At 35.2% G+C, this 12,867-nt stretch overlaps 1 protein-coding gene across 4 annotated transcripts in view; it reads left to right on the forward strand.

Annotated features, from left to right (window-relative positions):
• The window catches only part of LOC117421318 (protein phosphatase 3 catalytic subunit alpha), a 167,486-nt gene that overhangs the window by 43,797 nt on the left and 110,822 nt on the right, over positions 1-12,867 (forward strand). For 2 of the 4 annotated variants that reach the window (XM_059029750.1, XM_059029755.1), the window contains exon 1: positions 2,542-2,667. The exons of 1 other annotated variant lie outside the window; for it this stretch is intronic. In XM_059029750.1, the coding sequence (XP_058885733.1) occupies positions 2,568-2,667 (100 nt within the window). In that variant the 5' untranslated portion in view covers positions 2,542-2,567. Of the gene's footprint in view, positions 1-2,541; positions 2,668-12,867 lie in introns of those variants that run through there. One more of the 4 variants, XM_059029767.1, reaches the window with a different exon arrangement.

Here is a 12,867-nt window from a genome sequence, read left to right on the forward strand (position 1 = left end):
GCAGCCTTACCAGGGGGTCTTCAAGCCAAGCTAGGTAAACTTAAAACCAGATCAGGGATGGAAAGAAGACTTATTCCACAGCAGTCTGATCCATTCATGGTTTTACTACTAAGACACACCTGAGCTTGTTATCTATACACTGGTTAATCAAGCTCGTAGTAAAATCTGGAATGAGTAAAAATACTATGCCATAGGAGTCTTATTTCCATCTGTGCAGATGCACATTTCCTTTAGCTTATTTTAAATGGGTGTGTTTTGGTTCATTTTTCACAAACTGTATATTAGCTGCTAATCGTGACACTACAAGGTGCTATTTTTTTGTTGTCCTGGCCTTTTGGGAACCATCATGTTCTCTTTGGCTAATACAACTGGTTTCACGCTACTATTTCAAGTTATTAGATTGGCCAGTGTGTTTTTGGCTTAATTTTAAATGCCACAGTTTTTGTAGGATTTCACTTTTAAAAAGTTCAGCAGGATCTAGTGCCAGGTTTTGGCACACAAAACAAAGCCTTAATACTTTTTGAATTTTCTTAATAATATCTGTCTTCCTGGTTTTAAACATGTTTTTTTTTTTCCTGCTGTATTCTATAGCTAAAATAATACTTTTAAAACACTTATCAGTAATACAAATTGTGAGCATCACAAGTATGGCTCTATTGCACATGGAGACATGTGCTAGATGCCACAAAGTGAATGACTTTCATTTAATTACAGCCTGAAATCTGTTGGGTTTAAATATAATTCTGTTTTCAAGTGTAAAGTATTCTTTTGTCTTTGATCTAATTAGAACTGTGGTTTAAACCGTAAGATTACAAGCATGACTAATAGAAGTAATGATCTAATTATTTAATTTGTGAAGCTAAATTAACAGAATGTATTTATATGCTGCTGTCTTGGCGTCGACTCCACAGGTTAGACTGATATGTGTGTGTGTGTGTGTGTGTGTGTGCACCGCGGAGCATTAAGTCTACGTTGGCAATAATGTTTGAGATAAAACTCGTCAGGGAGCCGTAGATAATTGAAGTCGCGGATGAACAGGGTGCGGTTAAATGAGATTCTACTGTACTTATATTTCTGTATTTTACATAAGTAAATGTTAACGCTATTCCAGCATTGCCGTGGCATTAAATACAGCAAGTGCAATGTTCCATAACATGGTTATTTTTATTAAATGTCAATAGAATGTAATAATATATGCCACACTGCTCATGTCACATCCATTGGAGTAGAACATTTGGATATCATAGTGATTTTTTAAAATGGAAGGACTTTTTGTTACTTAATTTGTATTTTAAAAACAAAGAGTTGTTTTAAAGAACATGCTAATGTGCAATTATTACTTCGGTTCTAATTATGCTGCAATGTCCCTCAGCTTCAGAAAAAAAATAAGTTTTGAATATTTTATGAGTTATGAGCTCCTAGTCATTAAATGTTCATTATTGCCACATTTCTTTCTGCATTTTAGTCTTTTTTAAATTCATTCTGTAATTGGGATGGGATTTTTATGTGCCATTGTGAATTGTATATAAATTGAACTCAAAGAAACATGTTTCACTTGTGTGCACACAGTAATCCTCCCCCAGTTTAAGATAACTATTAATAGCAGAACTAGGGGCAGTTTTTATAGCTTTAAGAATTATAGCGTTAAAGAATATTTCAAACCAAACCATTACTTGACATGACTGCATTGTGTTTACAATGCTTATAACCGTGTTGACTGTATGGAGTTGCATCATACAGAGTCAATGCTGCCTTCTCTTTTATGTGTTTCTGGAACCCTCTGTTTGTTTTGTTGATGTGCATTTACTTTGCACATTGCTGTTCCGTATTGTTTTGCACAAATTAGCACTTATGATTGTCACAGCTTTCAACATGTTGGGAATAAACAGGTGGCACGGCACATGTCTCATGCTTTTGAAAATTGTTTTTTAAGTTGGTGTTTTTGAGGAACCAGTTTAATAAAATGTGCACAATTCACTAAGTTCAAGAACTCAATCATAAAACTTGTAAGAAACTAACTTTGTAAGACACTGATGAAGACATTTTTTTCTGATCAAGGCATTAGACGAAACTAACAAAAACCTAGCACCACTTAAATAGACAAGTAACATTTTTCTTCTCTGAGTGTTCTTTTTAGGAATGATTGACTCTTAAACCTCAACATGTTCTGGAATTCAGGACATAAATTCCTAATTTATAAATGGACAAGTAACATAGAACGTGCACACAGTTTACATTTCCAAATTGAAACTGTTACACTTTATCTGGAGTCAGGTGTGTAGATTTTATCAATCAAGCTGCCTTTTTATGCTGTACTACAGTTTTTGCAGCTTCAGTGTGCCAGCAGGTCGTCTGTCCCAGCATACACACTGATATTTACACCACAATCCAGGCCTACTTTAGATTAGCCTTAATCCGTTATTATGGTGAATTCAGCAAAGGATAAGGTACAAAAATAGCTTAAGGTATTATGGACAATGAAATATAAGCCTGTAATCGAGTAATGTTGGTTAGCCACATTTTGCTGCTGTTGTAGAAATCAAACAAAAAACACACACATTCACTGCATGGCAATGAAAGCTGGCAGGTGGATGCAGCAAACCACGGGCAACAAGAATATAGATCCACCACCACTACAGGTCACAGAGGATGCTGTTTTCGTCCCCTGTAAGTGTTATTGCATTAATTTTTTTAAGATGGCTAGCATTTGTCTCAAAAGGGTTCCATCATTGAGCTGGGATAACAGAATGTTCAATAGTACAGAGATGGACTTAAGAGGTAGAATTCTTTCATTCAAATTTTACTTTTACACCGTGGCAAACTGGCACTGTATGTACTGTGGGGGAAGGGGGTCTGTTACAATGAGACGGCTTGCAGTGTTGTGTTATTTCGACCCAGCATTCAGTTATTGCAGTGCACCTTGATGTTAAGATGTTGTTTTTTAAATGATGGATACTAATTGAGTGGTTTAGCTTTTTCATTTCCATGTCCTATTTAACTAACATGTTCTCTTTTCAGTTTTTTTTGTATGACCATATAGTTTCCAGACCTGTAATGTAAACTAAATTATAATTCCATGCTGTTGTGTTTTTTTTTTTTAATTAAAATTACAGAAACATGCACACTTAACCACTGGTTCTTGAATATACAAATGCAAATTAAAACAAAAACTGTTCCCACTGTAAAAATAGTAGTAGTAGTATACCTCAGCCTTGATTTCTAAAAACATCCCAGCAATCAGCAGCAACAAAGTGTACTGGGAACGTAGGATTACAAATTGCTTCAAGATACAGTACTACATTGTCTTTGTCTTTTTTTTTCTTTTTTTTTTCTAAATATCTTTAATTGGCTCATTAAGACTGCCTAGCTTGACATTACAATCTGTGTGTGGGAAATACTCATCAATATCTTTCCACTTCTTGTTGACTCATGCACTTGCTGCTAAATAGTAGCTAACAAATTTAACCTGAATGCCCCCTACATAACCACAAACCCTCCAGTCATATTTTGGTTGGAAACAGAGTTTCTTGCTATAATGCTAAAGAAAAATGTGGGATCATTTAAAGTTTTACCTGTTAATCTTGCCCAACAAAGGACCAGCATATTTCCAGACTAAACATCAAACCTTCTAATGTAAGTTTGTTAGCCATATGTTGCATGCATGCATTATTTTTTTTTGGGGTGGTGGTGGTGGGGGGGTGGTCTGCATTCATCAAATGAGATCTGTTAGGGTGTATATTAGACCTGGCCAGATAAAACCACTCAATTAATCCACTCAAGCCAACTCTCTTATCAATGGGAGACAGCAGACAGTACATTTAATGACCTCTCAGTGACCGCTCTTGTTTAAGTGTACATCATTTTCGTTAATCATAATTTCAGAAGAAACAGAATACCAAGTCTTTGAGAATTTGATTACTGGCCGTCATGCTTATTCTGTACATGCTGAGTAAAAAGTAAAATGTATTTTACTTTAACATTGCGATTTCTTTTTTTTTTTTGTATCTATTGTCTTTTATTGCCACAGCAGTTGGAGCACAACACATTTTGTGTTAAACACACTGCTTTATTTATTGTAAAATACCTTTCTATAGTAGTAGGAGGATGTGCGTGCATTTGGATTTTATTCAGTGCTGCTTGGTAATAGTGTGTTATACCTGTGTTTATACAAAAATAAACCTGTTTTTAGAAAGTTGTGTTTAAGTCTTGCAGACCATAGTTTTTGCAGATGGATATTATTATTATTATTATTATTATTATTATTATTATTATTATTATTATTATTATTATTATTATTATTATAGTTTCGTCAAAGTAGTACATTTTATATAACTATATGAAATACTGTATTTTTACTACCTGTATCATTAATACATATTTGAAAGATACTATAAATAGGACTCTACTGTCAAGTTGAGCCCCTTGCTGGGAGATGCATGGCTGCAGATGTTGATGAACAACCCATTTATAAGCTCTCTGTACTGGTTTGGTGTGTTATCCCTTAACAGATATGGACATTGTTGAGTGCGTGCAGAAAGTCACTTTATTACTAAAGCTTTGAAAAGACCATTGCAAAGAGATTTATTATGTTTATCTCTGATTAGAACATCTAATGTAGTCCTTAAGGAATGCCCTGTGACAGATCATGTGAGAAATTGAGGATACACAAATTATGGGAGTCCATTCAATTGGTCTAAGTAGTGCCCACTGTTTATATAATTTTAATAGACGGTACATCTGGCTAATCCACTTGCTTCCCTGGCCTCTTGTCTCTTTCACCTTTGGAGGCCTGGGTGTAAATATGATTCAGACACTGTCCTTGCCAGTGAATTTAGTTACGAAGCGAGAGACAGTAGCACTGGCTAAAAAGATGACCGGAAAGAGAAACATAAGTAAAATAAAATAAGCATCATCATAATAATTGAAAACAGTGTGTCCTGTACTTTTAATTCATTAATTTAAATTTAAATTACTGTACTAAAACTCACATAATGTTCAAAAATTGCCAACACCATTTGCATGCTATTGTATTGCTGTGGTTCATTTTGTGCATTTAATAGCCTATACATTTAAAATATCTTTGCAAGATATACTTTAAGAAATAACAGACAGGTGATGAGAAGTAAGGAATGTGACATGTATGTTGGCGTGCTGTTTCCTGTTGCTATTACTGTGAGTATAGAAAATGTGACATGTCTGCCTGGCTTACATCAGAAACAACACACATCTAGAGGTTTTTATCTGCAGAAGGGCTTTCACTCCCCTCTTATGTATGCTTATTTACTGTCATCTTTCATTGTATATCTTAAAGGCAGTCAAAGAAGAAAACTGGTTCACAAGGGCACACATGCAAAAGGTGTTAGTGCTGTAAATCCAGGGGCAGTCTATAGTGCAGTCCCAAGCTGTATAGAAAAAGTTGATTGATTGGTTGATTTGTTAGTTACTTCACAAAGTTCATCAATTAATCAGCATATTCCTGATGAAGACCTGAATTTCAGACTGTTGTATGTCTGCAATATTGCATTCCTTGACTTTTCTGTGTCCTACTTTATTATACAACTGGTTCTACAAGTGACTTTAAACTTTACAATTATGTCTGAGCCTGAAATCTTAAATGAAATGCAATGGCTGGCCTGAACACAGAGTAATGCTGTTCAGTGTAATGATATAATATAATGTATAAGTACTGTAAGCCTATTATTATATGTGTACAAAAGTGACTGTAGGGTCCACTCCTTGACAGTCTTTACTGCCTGCTTAATAAACAGTGTCTTCTGCTTCACTGCATTACTGCCGAACAAGTCAGCTAATCCTATGTGATCTCCAATACAGATGTCATTTCCTATTTAGCAATTAGTCCATATTCGAAAGGTAACCTTGGTAGTTAATTATAGTGATTCTTATGGATTCCAGGCTTTTTAGACTAAAACACGATCTCACAAAAGCAAAATAAATAAATAAAATAAAGGTATTTTCAAGCGTATGCACAATTAGTTCATTCCAATCATACTGCATTACCACTGAACTGGCTACACTCCATGTAAATCTTTAGTCACCCATGACTATAAAGCACTTTTAAAAGAATATCTGCTGATATGCCTGCTCTAGCAGGGTTAGAGCTTTTAGCAGAGCAGTGCAGTTTCTGGTTCTGTAATGCCAGGTCAAGTCCTTCGTTATGTGAGGTATTCAGTGGTCTTGTGTTCCATGCAGTAGAATGTACATTTCCTACTCTAAAATGTTTTGCTGTTCAGTAATACAAACCTCATTCACATTAAATATGCTGTCGTTGCTCCCCTCACCTGCTTATAAATCAGGACATAAATGCCTGTCAGTTTCTGGCCTGTTTTCAACTTGCTTCCTTGCAATTTCCTTTTACAAAGTTGTTGATGGTGGCCCTTATTTGAAGAACACTACTTCACTAGCATAGCAGTAGTTGAAGGCACTCAGGTTTTGTATATTCTCTTCTGTTTTTATGATGTAAATATTGCTCCGCATTTGTGTCTCCAGCTCTGTGCGACAGACAAAAACAACAATAGGAATTTAAATACTATTTGGTTGCTATTTAAGTTCAAATGCCAGTAAGAGATGCAAAACAAATCCTGCTACCTAAATGGTGTACAAGCAAGAGCACATTAAAAGTGATATAAGCTTTTAGCATGCACAGATGGTTGAAGAAAATGTATTATATTTAGTTATATCTGCCTGGTTATCTGATAAATAAATACTCTTTGTAAACAATGTGTGTTTTGTTAACAATCATACAGGACAGCCACTTCATCTACTTGGCTTGCTGGTAACAGCAATCATTTATTAGGTAAATAATGCATACAATTTTACTTTTTTTTTTAAACTGACTGTCACAAACACTGCCGGAGTGGGTGGTGTCAGACCAGAAGCAGGAAGTAAACAGACAGACACTTGGAGTTTGGTGGAGCTGAGCGAATGGTTTCGCTCAGCATTTAATAAAACAGCACAGAAAATAAAAGGTTTGAAACACAAAAACACTGGACACGGCACTACACGCCAAAATAAAGAGACAAACTAAACGGTCTACACAGACAAAACACGGTGAGTGAAAACACTTAACTATTCTTCTTCTTCTTCTTCTTCTTCTTCTTCTTCTTCTTCTTCTTCTTCTTCTTCTTCTTCTTCTTCTTCTTCTTCTTCTTCTTCTTCTTCTTCTTCTTCTTCTTCTTCTTCTTCTTCTTCTTCTTCTTCTTCTTCTTCTTCTTCTTCTTCTTCTTCTTCTTCTTCTTCTTCTTCTTCTTCTTCTTCTTCTTCTTCTTCTTCTTCTTACCTCCATCTCCAATCCCGTTCTCCACTCACTAAACACCTAACCCCGAGTGACAGAAATGTGCATCTATATATACTGTTGTGCTGGGATTCAATTACTAATTAATTACTCACTTGAATCCCAGCACGTGAATTAGTTAAGTGTACTCCCGTGACCACACATTACATTTTACCAGCACGTGAAGTGATTTGTGCCCTCCTCGTGCCTAAATATAAATCTACACTTTTTAAATCACACGTGAAACACAGACCCGTTTATATCCCGTGTACCAATCTATACACCAACATTTAACACACGCACGCAACATACAACACATAATAAGCACACAGGGCGGGGCACATTGCCACACTGACCATTGCAGAAAATTTAACTGGAAGGGCAGGATTGTCCCCATTTGGAAACATTTTTGTGCTAGAAAAGCTCAAAATGTTTAATGCAAATGTTGTTAAACAGTATTCTAAAACATAGAGGAATCTGGGTTCCTGTCTATGTCCAGCCTGTAAAAGGTTAATCAAACTGTGAGAACACCGTTCCCTTCCTTGTGGGAAATATCCAGGCCCAGCTGCACTAAATGTGTATAAAACATACCACATAATGCTTGTTTGTTTTAAAATGGTTGACTTTCCATTGCCTGATATTGGTTCTTCTGCCTTGTATGATTACATACTCTAGTAGCATATTACACTGCACTCACCCATTGAGAATTCTCCTTAATTTGCTGGTGTCGAAGTGTCATGAAAACTAATTGGCAAGTTAAGTTGTGGGGAAAGTGCCAAGATATTAAACCAGGTGACATAAAAAGCAAATAATGAGCCTGTGAAAGTCATTAAAGCTTAACTTAGCGTGCTCTGTCTGTAGGATGACACATTTTGATTTGGCCAGATAATTAAGTCTTCTTATCAGAAGTTATTATGATGATACATCACTTTTACTCCCCCTGGAACATTTTTTTCTTCTGAATGTCTGTCATTCTCATTCAACATCAGTTTGAAAAACATAAGAACTTTTGAAAAAATATGTTTTAAGCATAAGTTGAAAAACAGAAACAAGACAAGAATAACAAATCAAGTAACATAAATGATATAACATAACAAATCTGATTATTCCAGCATGCCATTAGCACCATTTTTTCAGTAGACAAAAACATTTGTCATTGTTACAATGCAGGAAATAAACTATTTAAGAACCATTTAGGAGTTGTTTATTTCAAGTGTTGTTAATTCATATGGTGCTTATTATATAGTGAACCAACCTCTTAACACTATTTAAATAAATATATTAACAATTTTAATGGTCTAAACAGTAAGAGTTGGTAGAACAGATAGAACGATGTGTCATTAACTGTTTTCTGAGATGTAGTTCTTTTAGATGGTTTTCTTGTAATGCTTTACAAGCACCTGTTGTCCTTGGTAACAGCTTATTAGTAATTGCTCTCACTCCTCTGGCTGTATTTTATATTAGTTTTCTAATACGTTTTTACAAAACAAGTAAAACAACTTGGCATAAATAAAATAAATCTTACACCACTTGCATGTGGATTATGATGGATTTCTTTTGTTTTCTGGTCACTTAAAAAATCTCCTTCAGAAAACCGGACAAGAAACAGAATGATGCAATATCCGTTATTCAACACTTCACTCATAATCGTGCATGCTCAGTACAGTACAGTATGTATGCATGTAGATCTACTCGCACACCTGATTTACAGTCAGCAATTTAAGTTATGTAATAGAGCTGTACTCTCTATTACACATGAGAAAGGGCACAATTGGCAGAGGGCACCGAATCTCCAAACCTTTAGTCTATTACTGATATTATCCTGGATTGGAGTAGGGCAGTGGAATAGTCTCCTGAATTTAATAGAAAAAGCTTCCGTCTTCCTGGTGTGTGTATTCGCCCCCACTCTTAATTGTATTTCAAGGTGAACTTGCCTTCCGCTTCCCACCTCCTGCTCACGATTTTTCATTTTGTAAGAAATTAGCTGTGCTGTGTAGTCAAAGGGTCATCCCACATCTGCGCTGGTGTGTAGCATTACGTCTTGTAGCATACAGCTGAAGCACATTTGATGCTGATGAATCGGAACAGTACATTGTTACAATGATGAAATAGGGTCATTCCGTGTCAAATCAACCAAAATCCAGGAAAATCCCTGCCTGAAGATTTACATTTTGCTTAGATTTTGTGTAGTGGAAGGTACAGGTCAGGTATGAAACTAGGCAATATATTTAAGCCCTATGAATGCTTGTGTACAGATAACCAGGTAGGTCTTCTGTAGAATTACGTGTGCTCATAATTTAACTGACTTTCTGTTTGAATTTCTGTTACTGTCTACCTACTTTACTGTCTGATTTAATGACCCCACAAACAGGCTTCAGGATGAAAGTATCAAATGACCCCATCTTTGAAGGGGTGAAAACCCTTGTGGGAAACGAGTTAACAAACTGACCTTTGGTGGGCTTATAGATGAGGATTTGAAGGACTTGTGGTAAAATAACTGACTTGGTAATCTGTCTTCTTCACAGTTTAATAAATGTACAAACATGAACATCACACATTTATGTTTTCGTTTTATATTGTACAATATTAGCAAATAGTTTGAGTTTAAACCAAGAGAAACCATAACATTTGTATAAATAAATAAATTCATAAAAGGTGTATAATCTTGATAAGGAAGTAGTTTGTCATAGGGCTACTGAGGTACTGTTGACCTCTTATTTGTTCTTTGTTGCCATCTTTAAAAATGGATTCTTGCAAAGTTCTGAAACAAGCATTAATGGGTTATAGATGAGCGTTTGAAGGACTTGTGGTGAAATAATTTACTTGTGGCCATTTTCAATACTTTCATCCGGAAGCCTTTTTGTGGTGTCAAAAGTACTTCAAAGTAGGTAGACAGTAGCAGAAATTCATACAGAAAGTCAGTTAAAGTATGAGCACACGTAAGCAATTTGAAAGTGATAAATCTTCTACTTTAGAAGGAACATGCACTTGAAAATCACTCAGGAATTTGACAATTGGACAATTTTTCCAATTCTAAGGCCCCAGCAACACAAATTATTATTATTATTTATTTCTTAGCTGACGCCCTTATCCAGGGCGACTTACAATTGTTACAAGATATCACATTATTTTTACATACAATTACCCATTTATATAGTTGGGTTTTTACTGGAGCAATCTAGGTCAAGTACCTTGCTCAAGGGTACAACAGCAGTGTCCCCACTGGGGATTGAACCCACGACCCTCCGGTCAAGAGTCCAGAGCCCTAACCACTACTCCACACTGCTGCTAAAGCGGCGGTACTTATGTTGCATGAATTCTACAGAAGACCTCCCTGTCTATCTGTACAGAAACAGAGGGCTACTGGCATTCTAAATATCATTTTTAGATCCTCAAAATCACTCCAAAATGAGACGCATTTCAAGTATAACTATCCCCCCTCCCTTCAAAAGGTGGTGTATCTCAGCAAATATTCATCATTGAGCTTCAATATTTGGCCTGGTTTCATACCTGACCTGTATCTTCCACTACACAAAATATAAGAAAAATCAAAACCTTGAGGTGGGAAGCTATGGTTGATTGACACGGAATGACCTGATAATGAGAAAGGAATAAGCATTCTGATCTCAGAACACAAGAACATTTAGCTAACAACTCCAGGAGATGTTTTTACTGATTCGTCATTCTGCATGCCGAAGGAGCAACCTTGCCTCTAATTCAAAGTCCTGTAAGGCTGAGGAGTCGTTATTAAATTTGATATGTCATTATACTTCAAATAGTGTGTTTTACAAGTTATTGCTAATGTAATTTATCAGGATAATACTTTTTTTTTTAAATGACAAGCTAGCCTTTAATACAAATTCCATTCAGTGGATGGCTGTGGGGTGGCAAGTACTAGTTTGACAATACTGAGTACAACCTGATTATATATATATATATATATATATATATATATATATATATATATATATATATATATATATATATATATATATATATATAATATGTATGTATGTAATATACCCCCCAAATTACAAATTATTTGGAGGTTACTGTTTAAAACACAGGAAACTTAAAATTGGCAAGTCACAAAAGAGAAGCCTGCAGCTCTTTGTCTACTCTGATTAATTAGTCCAATATTTGTTTAGATTCCCTGGGCAGATGTTGAGACCGAAGTCAAGCAAACAAATCAATAACATTAAAGTACCTGTAGTGTTTTGGCCTGGGAAGCTCTCTTACACTTCTTTATAATACTATATTAACCACTGCAGTTTATAATATCACATTAACCTGGTGCACAACCCTACTTTATAACAATGTGTATATGCATTGTATTAAAGCTTTTTATAAATACACTCTCTGAAAGTTTAAATGTATTTCCCTGGAAGATTCTTCAGCTAGAGGTCAAGGAAACCCGTCGTGTATTGAGGTCAGTACCCGAATACCTGTGAAAAGAATGCTAGTTCAGTTCCATGGCTTCTAACACCCTCTGTATGTCTTCGAAGAAGCTGAAGTGAGTGTTAATAATGAAATAAAATAATTAGATATGATGAAATCATGGAACTTCAAGCTGCAGAATCTCACTGGTTGTAAACAGTGTATTTTCGTCCATTTTAAAATACTGTTTAAAACCAACTGGGAACCAGTTCAATAGATTATGTTCTTGTCCCCAGAAGCTGAATTAGCCTGATTGGGGGAATAATGAATCTAACCCAAATATACACCCAAAATAAAAACAAACTGTTGATCGATCTTAGGAAGCCAGCCATTAAGATGAAAAAAACAAAAAAAAATGTGTGGCAAAATATTTGTTTTATCAGTTGCAAAAGTACGTAGTTTTCTGGGTGAATTTCTTTTAATATGTAATGCATAACACACAAGGTGTTCCATTCAGTCATATCCAACTTAAAGTTAACTAAGGGGGAGCTAATGTTATTTCTTTAAAGAATATGAGATTAGCAAACATTGCATAACATGTGTTGGAATGATTAAATGAGTGTTCATCCATGTTGAAAAGATTTATTCCAGATATTTTCTTGAACGAGACTTCTATTCATCTGCACAGATGCTGTATGGCATTATATCACATATTGTACAAGATTAATACTCTTTGTATTGTAAAATAATGTGTAATTTTCCAAGCCTGTATTTATTATTACCATCATCTTTATGACCTGTAATATTCCTCTTTTATAAATTGCATCTGCAGAAAGTTGTATTTACATCAAACAGACATCAGAAGTTCTTTTAGGCCTCAGATGTGTATTGATTTATACTTGTCAAAACATGATATAATGGCTGGCAATCTGATCCTTGGCAAAAGGCTGCTTGGCTCATTTTTATTTTATACTTGAATATTAAAATAAAGACTGAATCTGAGTATTTTATAGTTCATTTGCTGAATTACTTTTCCTTTTATTGTGTGATTTTTATATACAAAAATACAAATTTATTAAATAATTCCTTCATTCTGACCATGAAGACAAATGTTCAGTAACTAATCTTAATTTTGGGAGAGGGGAGCAGTGAAAGTGTTGTGATAATGCACTTTTATTTCAAAACTGAGGTGACAGGAA

This window comes from Acipenser ruthenus, chromosome 1 (genome assembly GCF_902713425.1).
Source record: "Acipenser ruthenus chromosome 1, fAciRut3.2 maternal haplotype, whole genome shotgun sequence".
In the NCBI taxonomy this organism is placed as follows: Eukaryota; Metazoa; Chordata; class Actinopteri; order Acipenseriformes; family Acipenseridae; genus Acipenser; species Acipenser ruthenus.